Raw genomic sequence first — 15,109 nt, 5'->3', positions numbered from 1 at the left:
TAAGTCCCAAAGAAGATGCTGATGATAACTCTGAAAAGAAACGGGAAGAGGAAAATGACGAGGCCACGGAGGCTCAACAGTCAGACTCAGAAAAAAAAACTGGTGATGATGGAGTAACTGCTGAGACTTCTGCTTTAAATTCCATATTAAAGATGTTCTCTGACTTCCTGGATAGTGAGGTATAAGAATCAAATTTGTATTTCACAATTTGCATAAAATTGCCATTCTGTCACTCACATCTAGAATGTATGATCAATTAAACATTTAATTTACTTTCACCTGTAAATTTATAGTATAAAGATGATTCAGCAGGGACTGGACAGCAGGCACAGTGATCTTGTTCCGGCTTCTGCTTACATTACCGGATCTTGCACTGTGCAGGTGCGAGATTGGGTGATGTGTCTTCTGAAAATGTAAAAAAATAAGGCAATAATAATTAAGGTGCTGATCTCTGTGTATTCTGGATTAGCCCTTTTTATACAAAAATATATTGATAGGTCTTTAAGAGATAACTGTATTTGTGCACAAAAATAGTTATCGCAAAGTGCCCCAACAACTAAATTTGACCACTTGTCATCCAGGTACCAAGGTCTGGCCACCGCATCCTAGCGTCCCTCTAAATCATGCTCCAAATTCCAAACTATAGTGTTTTCATCTCCTGTCTACCCAAAAAAACTAGGTGGGTGTTATTTGGTCTAGGACAAGGATATTATTAGTCAAGTAGGGGCTCTTAGCATCACAGCCATTCATTTTCCTGCCATCAGAAGCCCAAATTTTAGAATGGATATAGGGGGAATCTTAGGAGCACTTTTTGCATAAGTACAGAGTTATCCTTTAAAGCCTAGTGTTCTTCCAGGCCCCTTTTAGCTGGGCGCACCACCTGGCACTTTTCAGTAACCTCCCGGCAGTTTTTGGGTCCAATTTTACCGTCATTTCTCTTTCCATAGATAAGGGTGGGCACTGCTAATTATTTTGGTACTATCTTGTTACTGGAATGAACAGTAGTGATCAGCTGGGGATATAATTCAATCCATTTAATTTTTCTGCTAAGTGTTGGTGCCTGGAAAGGTGTAAGAGTTTCATGGATGTAATCTTTGCTGGGTCTGACTGTTTGAATGGTTTATATGAAGCATCTGGTCTTCACTTTTTTAGGTTCCAGAAATAAGGACAGAAACTGCTGAAGGTGTAGCTAAACTAAAGTTTTCAGGAAGACTGATAAGTGCAAAGCTCCTGTCACGTCTGATTCTTCTGTGGTATAATCCAGTGACTGAAGAGGACACAAAACTGCGTCACTGCCTGGGTGTCTTCTTCCCTATTTTTGCTTATTCTACTCGGTAAGATATGAGAAATTTCATACTGACACCCCTCCCCCACTCCCACATTCCCCCAACTTAAATTTCCTGCATGCATACTCTGGATAATATATAAGACCCAGCTAGTTAACTTTTAATCACACTCCTGATGGATCCACAAATAACTAAATGACTGCCGTAAATGTCAGTGGGGATGTTCTACTTTTCTTACAGATTTCCACAGTACATGACAGCTTGGCTCTAAAAATATGCAATGAGATACTTCAAGATCCAACGTCTCCAGATGTTCGTATATATGCAAAATCTTTGTGCTCTCTTGAGCTATCAAAAGAGTCTGCAACAGAACTTCTGCCAATTCTGGATATTGCTCTAGAGGTAATCATTACAGTAAATGTATTTTACTGCCATATCCCACGAGGCTCGGAGTTCCTAATCAGTCTTTGTCACTGTGGAGGTACAGACAGAAGGGTAATGTCTTCTGCCATTTTTTTTTTTTAAATGCATTTAAACTGAAAAGAAAAGGTAATTTTTACTTTTATAAAGAAAGAAAATGTTTTCATAGAAAGTTTTTATGATGGTGATGGGACGGCTTTAAGGTCTTTTTACACAGTGCTATTGTTACACATTTATTTACATTCTGATGGTTGATGAAAGCCAAACAATACCACCCCATTGTCATTGAAACCATCTCTCTCTCTAAGCACTGACCTCTACTAGAACCTGCAATATAATAAACATTATTAGTATTTAAGTAATGTGTTCATAATGTGCACCTCCACATTTGGAGTCCTCCAGCATTAGGACAGAAGTGGATCTGTGCAGAGGGCAGGGAAACTAGGCAATACACAATGAGAATGAAGGAAGTGCACTTACAGTGAATTCTCATTAGGAAAGTCGTATTCAACTAACTGTGCTGCAGTAAAATGTACTACTAAACCTTAAAGCTGAGTTTGAATTGTCCAGGTTTACTTTTAACACAACCTAATGCCCCATTAGACCAGATATTTTTTTTTCCCCTAATTTATACTAGCGCTAATAAGCAAAGTTCCTTAAGCTCACATTTCCTTCTGCACTTTACCATCTTTGCTCATTTTAGTTTTTTTATATGTTCTAGGATATAACAGATAAAGTGTGCCAGAGGGCATTGGAAAAGGTCAAGATGCAATTAAGTACCAACAAGACATCAAAGGTAGAGAGTGTCAGCACACAGGATGCCACAAGTGCAGCTAATGAGCAAGACAACCAGGAAGGTAATAGAGACGTTTCAAGTAGTATTTTGTGTGATTGGCATACTTAGTGGTTGTAAAACTGTGAATATATTTATCTTGTGTATTGTCATATTAGAGCTTCCGTTAACTGCATATTTCTCAGTAAATATTACACTGTATGTCCTCACCCCTTAGAGAACAGCCTTGTTCCCCAGCCACTTTTTAATTTTGGGGCAAAGCCTTGTGGATATCGGCATCTTTTGATAGGGACTTCTTAAAATCAAGCTGGGTAGGCAAAAAAAGGTCCGCAATGAGCTGGCTCACAAAATTACAATAAAATATAATTTGTTTATCTAGAGCTCACCTCTCAGTTTTTATATGTGGCCAACAACGTTGGCATGTGTACCCCCCAAAAAATCTAATTTAAAAACATATTAGAGTCTATAGATTATTAAACGTTTAGATGTTGAAAGAATGGTAAATCTGAGTCACTGATAAGTATGGATGTGAAGGAAACTTGCATCAGGGTACTTGGTAAGAGCTGGTATTATTTAGGAAGATATATTTTCATGAAGTTGAGAAAAACTAAGCACCTGTAGTAACTGCCTGTATTCTGTTATGTTGGTTTACAGGCCCTCATGGTCTTTTTGACTGTACAGTGATTTTTCACTGTTTAAGAGACTTGGCTAACAAATGTAGAAAAAAAAAAGGAGGAAGTAGGATGCCTGATGGCATACTGCATGACAAATTTGCAGTACTACCTGTATACTGTATCAAAGTGAGAGAGAGACATCGCTTTACATAAGAACAGGGCTTCCCTGCTGCTTGTGTGCAGGACAGAGGCTTGATGGGGGGATGGGCATGGTTTGCATGACTTGCAGAAAAAATCTTTTGCTAAACACAGCTGAGGTTGTGGGTGATCTTAGGGGGTGAGCTCCCTCGGCAGCCTCCTGTAACTCTTTAATGACTACAACAAACACTGCAGTTGTTTCTTTTTGCATATCAAAGCACAGCTTGTCCAGAAGTTAATGAATGTCTAGGCGCCATTTATTGGTGATGAACTCAAAGTGAGGATTTTATACAGTAACTGACACCACGTTGCCTAATATGTTGAGACTGTTGCAATTGGGAAGCTGTTTATCTCAGCCTTTGGTGACTTTGACCTTTTATATTGTGCTTTTTACTATTTTTTTTTTTTTTTGTGGGCATCATTCAGAACGATTTAAATAATTTTCTTTAGAAACCTATGGGAAATCACGTTGCTGCTAACATAGCTGTGTTTGGTATCAACTGTTAAATATGAAACAAGCCTTAATACTGTGCATAGCAATACATCATGTCAAGCTTTCTCACAGAATAATACATTTTTATCATTTAGGTGGCCAGGACGCCTGTGTGCCATAAATGCATTGTTATCTCACTGCTTGCATTTAGGCTAAACTAATCGGCTTTTAACTGATTCTTAATATGTTATTTCTAGCAAAACCAAGTGGCGAAAATGATGAAGTCTTTGAAAAACAAAACACTGACACCTCCAAGCTGAATCCTGTTAAAGACAAACCTAGCAAAGGTAATATAATACATTGATGCAAATGCTTGTGGTACTACTTTGCTACAAAACTGAAGCATTTTGGTAATATGAGGGCTTTATTGTAGGCTAGCCTAAACATTTCTCCTGCATTCTAGGTAAAGGATGTTATTTTTAATATTACACCCATATCTGACAAAGGAACAGTTAAATAAATGGCAGTGTAGATGAACATTGCAGCCCAAATATGGAATTGCTCATCTGCAGTCACAAGTCCTTCATTTTTCTCAGTGATGCTGTCAGCTTACATGTGCTCACTATGTCAGAGCTGACAATAAAAATGAAGACTCTTGTCGTAGGGCATCATTGATATCTAGGGAACCTGTCAGTTTTGTTTTATATTGCGGTCCAAGTGAGTATTGTTTTGCTCCTTTCTTGTCTAACAGACCCTGCATATCACCTGGGAGGAATTCTCATTAAGTTGAGCCATTATTCCTTTCTAAATGGTTGCATACCTCCCTCCCTGTATTCCTGTCCTGGACAACAGTGTCCAACCACTTTCCCTCCTACTTTCTGATAGTCTTGTTTCCTAGATGATAAATGTACTTGTGGCAATAGTATATCTTATTTCTGCAGGTCGCAAGAAAGCCTCTTCTGTAAACGCCAGGAAGAAGAGTAGCCGGCCTGCTGATGCGGAAGAAACTGATGGGTATGTTTATATATTTGTGCCAAACTAGATAGATATTAATAGAATTGCTGCCATCAGTGCGGCTAATGAGCAAGACAACATGGAAGGTAAGGTATTACTAGAAGTGCTGCCTTCAATGTTTTCACCTGAACCACCTGACCAAAGCAACTAAAGAGAGTTTTTGGGTTTCAATATCTAGCATAGGAAGTGTTCTTAAAATGTCACGTTTTACTTTATGCCTCTTGCACAGGGTTGACTGGTGGGTTCATCTGTGTGTACAAGGCAGTCGCAGACCCATTCAGACTGAGATCACAGTGATGTCTTTAGGTGCATTTTGGCTTTCATGTAATATAAACCTATTGAGGAAATTTACACATTAGGCTGCAGAAGGTGTTAGATTCTCTCCTATATTACCATTTAACAGTGAAAAATATTTTCTCAGCATGTTCAAGTCTAGCGCTTAACATACACTTGCTTATTGTACCTAAAGCAGTGCTGCTGTGTAATATGCATTGTATGTTAGTAGAGTACTTGAGAATTACTTTGTATCGGCCTCTTGCAGTCTACTGTACAGCAGAGCTTCGAGAATAGAAAAGGATGGGATTCTAAATTTCATGCTGCCCTTTACTAACTGAAAGCAAAAAATACACCCAACATGTTTTATTTTTTTGTTTTTTGGCAGGGGGGTGGGGGGTCAAAATGTCTTTTCAACAATGCTATAGAAAGGGAATTAAAAGCATGTCGGGGTATGTTGTGGCATTAGCAGAGTTGTAGACTTGTATACAGTGACTGCATGTTCAAGTCTGTCTATTTACTAAAAAATGTAAATCCTCTACAGTGATAAAACAGAAGAGACACAAACTACGATAGTCAGCGCAAGACCATCAAGAAGAGCCAAAAGCATTGCCATGGAGAAAACAAAAAAGAATCTCTCCAAACTTCTAAATGAAGAGGCCGGTGCACAGTAATCCAGCTTTTGTAATATAAATACAGATCAAAGGATTATACAACTATTATAGAGAAACCTGCATTGTATCTGCAGAGCAAATGTAACTAGTGCAATAATAAAATATTTTGCTGCTTTCTCATCAGACAAAATGAGTAAGAAGATGGCTCATCACCTACAAAATGAAATTAAATGATTTGCATCTGTTTTATGTTCAACTGTAAAATGAGAGAAAACTTTTCATGCAAAAGCAGATTGTTCGACTATTGCTAAATAGAAAATGTTTTAACAAAGTATAGTTTTTTTTCCATTTCTTTGCACCCTGGCAAAAACCCATACATTATTAAACTGTATTATTAAAGCGCCAACATAATACACAATGCTGTACATTAAATAGGGGTTACGAATGAGCGGCAGATACAGACAGTGACACAGAAGGAGGGGAGGACCCTGCCCAGAAGCTTTGCAATTAAAGAGGTGTGGGAATACAGAATGTTTTGTAAGTAGTGAGGGTTTAGACCTAGTTTGAAAATATGGATTTTAAGGGCTCTTAAATTTGTGAAAAGTAGGAACAAGATGAATAGGATGAGAAAGAAGAAAGTCCGGGCAGTCCTAAAAAAAAAGTCCTGAAGCTGTGCATGTGTGAGGTTATGAGTGAGGAAGTCATTAGAAGATCATTGGAGGAGTGAGGAGACAATAGTGGTGTATATGTGTATTAGGTCAGAAAGGTAAGTGGGACCAGAACTGTGGAGAGATTTAGGCAAAGCACAGGAGATGAATCTGATTCTAAGGTGAAATAGAGGCCAGTGTAGACACTTTACTACTTTATTGCCACTTCATTACCAACATATTAAATTGAATCCCTCTCCTCATTATACTAGAATTTACAGTTCTGTCATTTGTGCATGTGATTTTACATATCAGTAATTTTTAAAAACATCCAGTTTTCCAGTTTCTAGTAATTTTTTAGTAGTATTTTCTAGTAATATTGTAGTTTGATTTTTTTTTATGCATTTTACAAAATGTATACTATATAACTTTACACATACAAAGTAAAAACCTTTTTTCCCCCCTTAATTTATTGAGAAGAAGGGTGGAGAACCGGAACACTGGCTTCCTGTGTTTACATGGTGGTCACTAGTTCAAGAGGCCTGGAGACGAATAAGGCTCCTAACCAATTCCCTGAGATGACAGGTGTCAAGTTACTGTTTGATGTTAGGCTATTAACTTTTTTTTAATAATGCTCCAACATATGCAGCCCTGTAAAATAAATAGGAGCTACCTATGAACCTACATATTTATTACAAATGACACAGGAGAGGAGTACCTACCCAACAGAACTTGCAATCAAAGAGATTTTGTACAGAAATGCATTCAGTGTTGTATAATTCATAATAATAAATTCATCTTGGCAAGTGAACAGCCTAAATTCCTGTAGTACATCAGACCTATTGTTTGCTCTGTAATGCCGGGGTATTCTGGCATCTATTCTTTCTGCAGTAGGTGTCACATGATGATATCTGACTGAACCTTCCACTGGGCGAATTTTGGAGATGAGTGTGAGATTTGGTGCAGTGTACAAGCACATTGAACGGATTTTCTCTCTACCACTTTGCTTCTCCACGTTGTTTGTTTTCACTAACTCTGCTTTTTGCTTTCTATTGAACTTTAAAATACGGCTTGGGCATCACATTCCTAGGAAACTAAGGCTTTTGTTACAAAATGTGTTCAGCTAAGGCTGCCAATATTTATTGTTAATTTGGCAAGTGAGGAAAATGTGTTTTGAAGCAATTCTAATCAAAAGTTGTTAAATTTTGGAGAATAGAAGAAATTTATTTTGTGAACGCAAGAGTTCCAGTTTCTAGTAATTTTTTAGTAGTATTTTCTAGTAATATTGTAGTTTGATTTTTTTTTATGCATTTTACAAAATGTATACTATATAACTTTACACATACAAAGTAAAAACCTTTTTTCCCCCCTTAATTTATTGAGAAGAAGGGCGGAGAACCGGAACACTGGCTTCCTGTGTTTACATGGTGGTCACTAGTTCAAGAGGCCTGGAGACGAATAAGGCTCCTAACCAATTCCCTGAGATGACAGGTGTCAAGTTACTGTTTGATGTTAGGCTATTAACTTTTTTTTAATAATGCTCCAACATATGCAGCCCTGTAAAATAAATAGGAGCTACCTATGAACCTACATATTTATTACAAATGACACAGGAGAGGAGTACCTACCCAACAGAACTTGCAATCAAAGAGATTTTGTACAGAAATGCATTCAGTGTTGTATAATTCATAATAATAAATTCATCTTGGCAAGTGAACAGCCTAAATTCCTGTAGTACATCAGACCTATTGTTTGCTCTGTAATGCCGGGGTATTCTGGCATCTATTCTTTCTGCAGTAGGTGTCACATGATGATATCTGACTGAACCTTCCACTGGGCGAATTTTGGAGATGAGTGTGAGATTTGGTGCAGTGTACAAGCACATTGAACGGATTTTCTCTCTACCACTTTGCTTCTCCACGTTGTTTGTTTTCACTAACTCTGCTTTTTGCTTTCTATTGAACTTTAAAATACGGCTTGGGCATCACATTCCTAGGAAACTAAGGCTTTTGTTACAAAATGTGTTCAGCTAAGGCTGCCAATATTTATTGTTAATTTGGCAAGTGAGGAAAATGTGTTTTGAAGCAATTCTAATCAAAAGTTGTTAAATTTTGGAGAATAGAAGAAATTTATTTTGTGAACGCAAGAGTTTTAGGGCAGTGGTTGCCAACCAGTGGTCCATGACTTAGAGCCATGTTCCCTGTATGGACACAACCCGCTCACTCTCCCATCGCAGGCTCAGGGTGTGTTGTATAGAGTGGGTGGGTTCTGGCATCACAACGTCACACTGGGGGGGAAGTTTCTTCCCCTTTGAGCGACACACGGCTCCCTGCACATGCATGGTCTGGATTACATGCATTTAGTGATCCATAGCTCCGAAAAGGTTGGCAACCACTATTTTAGGGGATGATCAACGCTTTATCAGCAATATCCGAACAAACATGAGGTAGAGAGGGAAAGGAAAGTATAATTTCACTGCTGTCAAGGGGGGCAACCCAACCATACAATGTTTTTAAATGTTTACATGTAAGTGAAAAAAAAAACAATATAAACACCCAACAAGCGGTTGACAAATGAACAAAACAAGAACAAATACAACAGCCTATTTTTTAAAGTATGAAAAACAGCAAAGCACCAAATTTAACTAAAAAAATGTTTGGTTTTGTTTTTTTTTAACACCAAATATTGATGTCTTTGTATTTTCAGGCACGTTTTGGCCCTAGGTTCTCTTTTGCACATCAAACGCTTCTGTTTTCATTAATGTCTGTGCTGCTAAGTTTTCAATTCTTTTTTGGAATTCTGACAATCCAATTTGTTTATGATCTTCCCCCCTCTAGTGGCCACAAGTGGCACTGCTTTGGGTCTGGTTTCATTAAATATTATTTGCTATAAATGTATTGAACAAGTTGTAAGGATTTATCTATATTGTATCTTTTGCTGTAAAGCATTGTATTTAAGGGTATGTTCACATTAGCGGTAAAGGGAGCTCCAGGGAATTTTCTGGCAGCTGCTAGGCACCCAGGAGCAGTAACTGCTAAGCTTAATTCCAATATTTACCATTTTTTCAGGTAACAGTAAAAAAAACACTCAGTGGAAAAAAAAGCAGTGAAAAAACACATATGCCTTAAAAGATACAATTTTTACCCACTAACTTAGGTTACACTTACTCATTCCAGCACCAGGTGTCCTAGCTATGCACATGGCTTCCTGCATTTCCAGATTGTCCACCTCAGCCAATCAGGAGCATGATCTCCTGAATGATTTGGTCATTTAATAGCACAGCAGCTTGGCGTTCGGGCCAAACTTTTGTGCCCTACTGACCCTAAACATCATTATTGACTCCATGCACCTTCAGTGACCTCCAGAGTTGCCCGTTTGCTTCTTTGATTACCAGGTTACTGATTCCGGCCTGCTTTTGACTCTGCTTGCTCCGTCCTGACCTGTTGATCTCTGATTCCTGAGATTGTCTCACGTTATGGTCCCATGCTTTTGGCTGCCTTCCTAGGTCTGTCTAAGTGCTGCAAGCTGGGAATTGCTCAAAAACTAGCAGGATGTTGGCCACAAGATATATATCTAATTACTAAATAAATCTCTATTGTTTTTGATATTTTTTACTGTAAATGTAAAAGAAAAGAGTGAAATGTAAAACTAGTGGGATTTTTGACAATGTGTTTGAGAAACTAATTTATCAACATCTGGTTCAATGGTTGCAATTTTCAAGGTGATCATTGGATATCTGGATATTAATTGCACTCTTAGTGTGCTTCATTCTTGAAAATAGTTGCTCACAAATGTACGTGCTGCCAAAAAGTGATGACGTGTATAAGATGTGATTGTGAAGTTTGGGATATTTGTCTCTGGGAAGATAGGACCTATTAAAGTCCAGTAAAGAAACCAGATCACATTTTGACTATTCTATTGAAACATTGGTAGACAATATGTTTATATCAACTGAAAATGGATTCACAAATATACCAAAGTATTGATTATTTTTACGGTAAGCTTGAATCGGTTTTCAAATTCTTGTGTCAAATCAAAAGCCAAGGCTGCAAATTTTTCACTATTCACAGGACCATGTTTGGTCAACATGTCGAAATGCAAAAAATTGCCTTAATTTTATCTTGCCGTAATTTCAGTTTTATTTGGAATGCTGTTATAGTTTGAAGCATAGTTTGTTTTTTGCCTTAAAGCAGCGGTCAAATCCACTAAAAATGCTAAATCTGTAAGCCAGTTTTCATTGTCAAGTTCTGGCACAAATTTTGCTTTTTATACCATAAACTACTTTTTTTTTACAAGACAGACTTTTCTTTAGTTCTTCAATTTTTTTATCCTTACTACACAATCCTTGGTGTGCACACAATTTGGCATCATGATTTTGCATATAATGTCTTTAAAAACTCGTACAAATTCACCACAAATTAGGCAGAGTGCCTTACTGTGTGCCACAACACCTACTCATCTGTCCAGTTTTCGTTAAACACTCTTCCCTCATATATAATTTGTCTTTTTTTGTATTTTCTTTTGAGATGTTGAGGAAACCATGCTAGAAAAAAAACACAGACTAAATTTATCATGCGGATTGTAAAGCATAGCTGGAAATGTGCAAGGCACTTCTGAGGATCCGCTTAGGAATGCTTACCTGCCTTTCTCAATTACATGAAATGCCTCACGTTTGCAAGTTGGTAATGGGTGTGTTTCTGTAATTGGAAGGCCCACACCACATGTGCACATATAGCTCTAGGAAATCTAGGAAAAAAAATACTGGTGATTTTTCCTGGTATTATGCCAGTTGTAAAGCATAGCAGATGATGCATGAGATGGACGAACACTTACCTGCCTTTTAAAATAAAAACTTCTCAATTGTTAACTGCCTTGTTTATGCTCTTGGAAGCCCCACACTAAAGGTAAAAATTGGCTCTAATTCTTGTGATACAGGAATTGGAATAGATGATTTTACCAACAACAAATGTTAACACAGCATATTATCAATCTTTATTTACACCAATGTTTTGCATTTTATATATAAATGTAGCATTATTTTCATGAAACTTTCATTTGCCGCCTTTTTATTCATACATTTTCTTTTTTTACAGAAATATGACTTATAAGTTGTTTAAATGATCCTAATGTATTTTGCTACTTTTGTGGTAAATATTCTCAGCAAAAACAGAAGAAGATTAGATTTTGTGAAACAAGCATACCTTGGTATTAAACTGGGGGACCAAGATAAGTATTGGGCTCCCCATATGGCATGCAAAACTTGTGTAGAGTGTCTACGTCAGTGGAAAAATAGAAAACTGAAAAGTTTGAAATTTGGTGTACCTATGGTATGGCAAGAGCCCAAAAATCATCATAATGATTGGTATTTTTGTGCAAGTGGGAGTACCCTGATTTGGAATTGGCAAGACGACCTGTGCTGCATGGTGCTGATGTTCCCATACCAGTGTTCAGTACACTCCCTGATATTTCTGTATCTGAAATGGAGGATATACAGGGGTTGGAGTGTAATCCAGGAGTTAGCAATGGAAGTGAGTATGAAGGAAGTGTTTCATCAAACCAGCAGTTCTCGAAAGAAAAGCTCAATGATTATGTGACCTAGGTCTGTCAAAACAAGCATCTGAACTTTTAGCATCAAGGCTAAAAGAAAAGAACTGTCTGAGCCCCGAAGTTAAAATAACGGTTTATAGGACGAGAGAGGTGACACTCCCACGATATTTCAGTGAAGATGGCGAGTACCGGAATACCGAAGACTGGTGGCTTTTCAGAGACAGTTCCCCTCGAACTTTGAAATCTGTTTTACTGCATAATGGAAATTTCTATGCGTCATCACTAGTTGGTCACTCAACAAAACTTAAAGAAGAATATAAAAATATCAAAATGGTCTTACAAAAGCTTTGCTATAATGAACACCAATAGTCCGTATCTGTTGATTTAAAAATGGCGAACTTCCTACTTGGAAAGCAAAGTGGATACACAAAGTACCCATGTTTCATCTGCTTGTGTGATAGTAGAGCAAAGCAGGATCACTGGGAAAAAGGTGACCTGGCCTCCGGGGGGAAAACATGAAAAAAGGTGCAGCAAACATCATTAACGAGCCAATGGTTGACAAAGAAAAAATCATTCCCCCCTCCTGGGATTAAAGCTGGGATTAATGAAGCAATTTGTTAAAGCTCTGAACAAGGACAGTGATTGCTTCAAATACATTTGTAGATTCTTCCCTGGATTGAGTACTGAAAAACTAAAAGCAGGAGTCTTTGATGGACCTCAGATTCAGAGACTGATAAATGATTCAAATTTCACAAGTTACATCAAGAACTTCTTGGGTAACAATATAGCACAAAATTATGAAGAACTGGTACAAAATTTGCTCTTAAATTTTAAAAATTTGGATGCTACTATGAGCATTAAGGTACACTATCTCCATAGCCATTTGCAAAAATTTCCAGAAAACCTTGGCGATTTCAGAGAGGAACAAAGGGAGAGGTTCCATCAAGATATAAAGGTGATGGAAGAAAGTTATCAGGGCAGATGGGATAGACACATGATGGCAGACTACTGCTGGAGCCTTCAACTTGATTGTCCTGATCATCAGCATAAAAGGAAATCATACAAACTTTCATTTCAATAACTTCTTTGTGATTAGTTCTGTAAATATACTGAATATAGAATATATTGACATTATTACAAAAAATTATTTTGTATAAGTAGGCATATCTAGTTTAATTTTGCCTATTTTTCATGTTTCATTAGTTTTCTATGAGGTTATTATTGAGGTAATTATTTCAAAATCTAGAGCCAATCCAGCAAAATCAATACCATATTTGGAGTCTGTGGATCAAACATATTTTAAAATTACTTTAATCTGTTTGGCAAGAAAATGTTTGTTGACCAGTGTGTAACTATTATCATACCTTTAGTTTGTTTTTGTGATGTCCAGTATTTCAGATATTGCCACTTCCTGCTGGTTGATTCCATGACAGTCAACAGCAGTAGCCATACCTCTGAACCTGCCCTCCCAATTTTAATTGCATAAATTGGTAATCACTTCCTTCTTCCACAGTGTTATACTAGCAATAATAGACATCTTTTAGCCAGTATAGTGCTTATTCTCTTTGTTTCTTTTGCTACTTGCCAGAGAAGTCTGGTGATATTTTGCTGTGAAAGGGGATTGATTGGTTGACAGGAGGGAAGAGGGCTGGTTCTTCCTATGACTGGGGAGATAACACAGGTCAACAAAAAATTAGTTTTGATCATCAGAAACCACAGCAAACTTTTCTAAATCAGTTTTTGAGCAGATTTCAGTTTTTCCCTTACATGTACCGTTCCTGAGTTGCAAGTACTATTATAGTTAACATTGTACATGCATGTAATTTGTACTAAAACGTAAGCACTATTGAAGTGAATGTTAGTACATCTTCAGTGTGAAGTAAAACAGGACACACTGTGGTATAGATCTACTGAACAGTGTCAGTTAGGTACCATTGTTTCTTCAGAAATGCTTAGAGTATGTTTTACTTGTGTACTTTTTGGCTGGAGTGTCACGGTACAGCATTCAGCAGTAGTCAGCCATCATACTTTCGTTCCAGAAACCTTGGTAGTGGTGCTCCATTAACTGAATCTCTTGGTGAAAACGTACTTGTTCGTCACTTACCATACCAAGATTTTCCAGGAAGAATTCTAGATGTGAGTACAAGAAATGTATTTTTAATGACATGCGACAACACAGTTTCTGGTATGAATCAAGCAGATTCTGAAATCCTTCCATGTATGTAGGAGACTTATGGTTGCCCAGGAATTTTTACACAGCCACTTGAATGCATCCCAAGCTTCTAGTTCAAACAATATTCTAAGAAATATTGTTTGAAAACATCATCCTGCAAAACAGACTTGATTTGTGGCCCTATAAATATCCCTTCATTTTTGCAGTGCTTATGTTTGGACTTCTCAACAAGAACCTGAAAACCCATGGAGTTTGATTTACCCATGCCCATTACAAAGTTCATCATCAAGCCTAACTTGGTGTGGTGACTAACTATGGTGAGGTGGCAAAAATTTTTATGCAGATCAACTAGAGGCAGAAACTTGACACTGCTTGTTCCGGGCTTATAGGTATCTCTTGGTAGCCAATAACGCTTGACATAATGGCCTCCTGTAGATCGGCTGTCCCACAGGCAAAGGAAACAGCAATATTTTGTAAATCCTCCTTGCAATCCCATCAGCAAGCCAATGATCTTTAGATCCCCACCAATGTTCCACTGGTGTGTTTTATACTGGATTGTTTCAAGTAGTAACTTCATGTTGTCATAGGACTCCTTTAGCTTAACTGAATGGGCAATCGGTAACCTTGGTTTGGTATTACCAATATGCAGTAAGACTGCTTTCAAGCTTTTTTTTTTTTTTTTAGGAATCAATGAAGATACGTCATTCAGATAGAACATGCTCTTGTGACAAACTGGTAAAGAGTGCATTTATATCATGACAGTAGCACAGTATGCCATCAATAATGAAGAATGTTGTCAAGTTATGATTTTGTTTTCTGTCGTGAGATACAGTTACACCCTTTGCAAGCAAATGCTTCTGTTTAAGCCTTGAAGCAAGAAGTTCTACTTTGTCTTTGGAGAGATTTAGATCACGAACGAGATCATTCAGCTCTGCTTGTGTAAAGGTCTCTGGTTCTGAATCTTCATCGGCCAAGTAGTCAGGATCAGATGGTTCGGGGTTGTAACTGGCTTCAACTCCAGTGCATTCCCCATCACCTTCTACAGCAGCAAGTCCATCATGTGGCAGTACTGGAACTGGCAATGAATCATCATGGGG

At 37.7% G+C, this 15,109-nt stretch overlaps 1 protein-coding gene across 1 annotated transcript in view; it reads left to right on the top strand.

Annotated features, from left to right (window-relative positions):
* Positions 1 to 5,821, top strand: part of NCAPG (non-SMC condensin I complex subunit G) — a gene marked incomplete in the record, with an annotated part of 20,819 nt that extends 14,998 nt beyond the window's left edge. Inside the window, 7 exon segments of the mRNA XM_072406403.1 lie at positions 1 to 179; positions 1,153 to 1,480; positions 1,483 to 1,688; positions 2,428 to 2,563; positions 4,002 to 4,091; positions 4,686 to 4,758; positions 5,576 to 5,821. Coding sequence (XP_072262504.1) covers positions 1 to 179; positions 1,153 to 1,480; positions 1,483 to 1,688; positions 2,428 to 2,563; positions 4,002 to 4,091; positions 4,686 to 4,758; positions 5,576 to 5,705 — 1,142 coding nt within the window.
* Between the last annotated feature and the right edge of the window lie 9,288 nt (positions 5,822 to 15,109).

This window comes from Pyxicephalus adspersus, chromosome 3 (assembly GCF_032062135.1).
Source record: "Pyxicephalus adspersus chromosome 3, UCB_Pads_2.0, whole genome shotgun sequence".
Lineage (NCBI taxonomy): Eukaryota > Metazoa > Chordata > Amphibia > Anura > Pyxicephalidae > Pyxicephalus > Pyxicephalus adspersus.
Note: the sequence above shows the minus strand (reverse complement) of the source record. Positions and strands in the feature narration are given on the sequence as shown.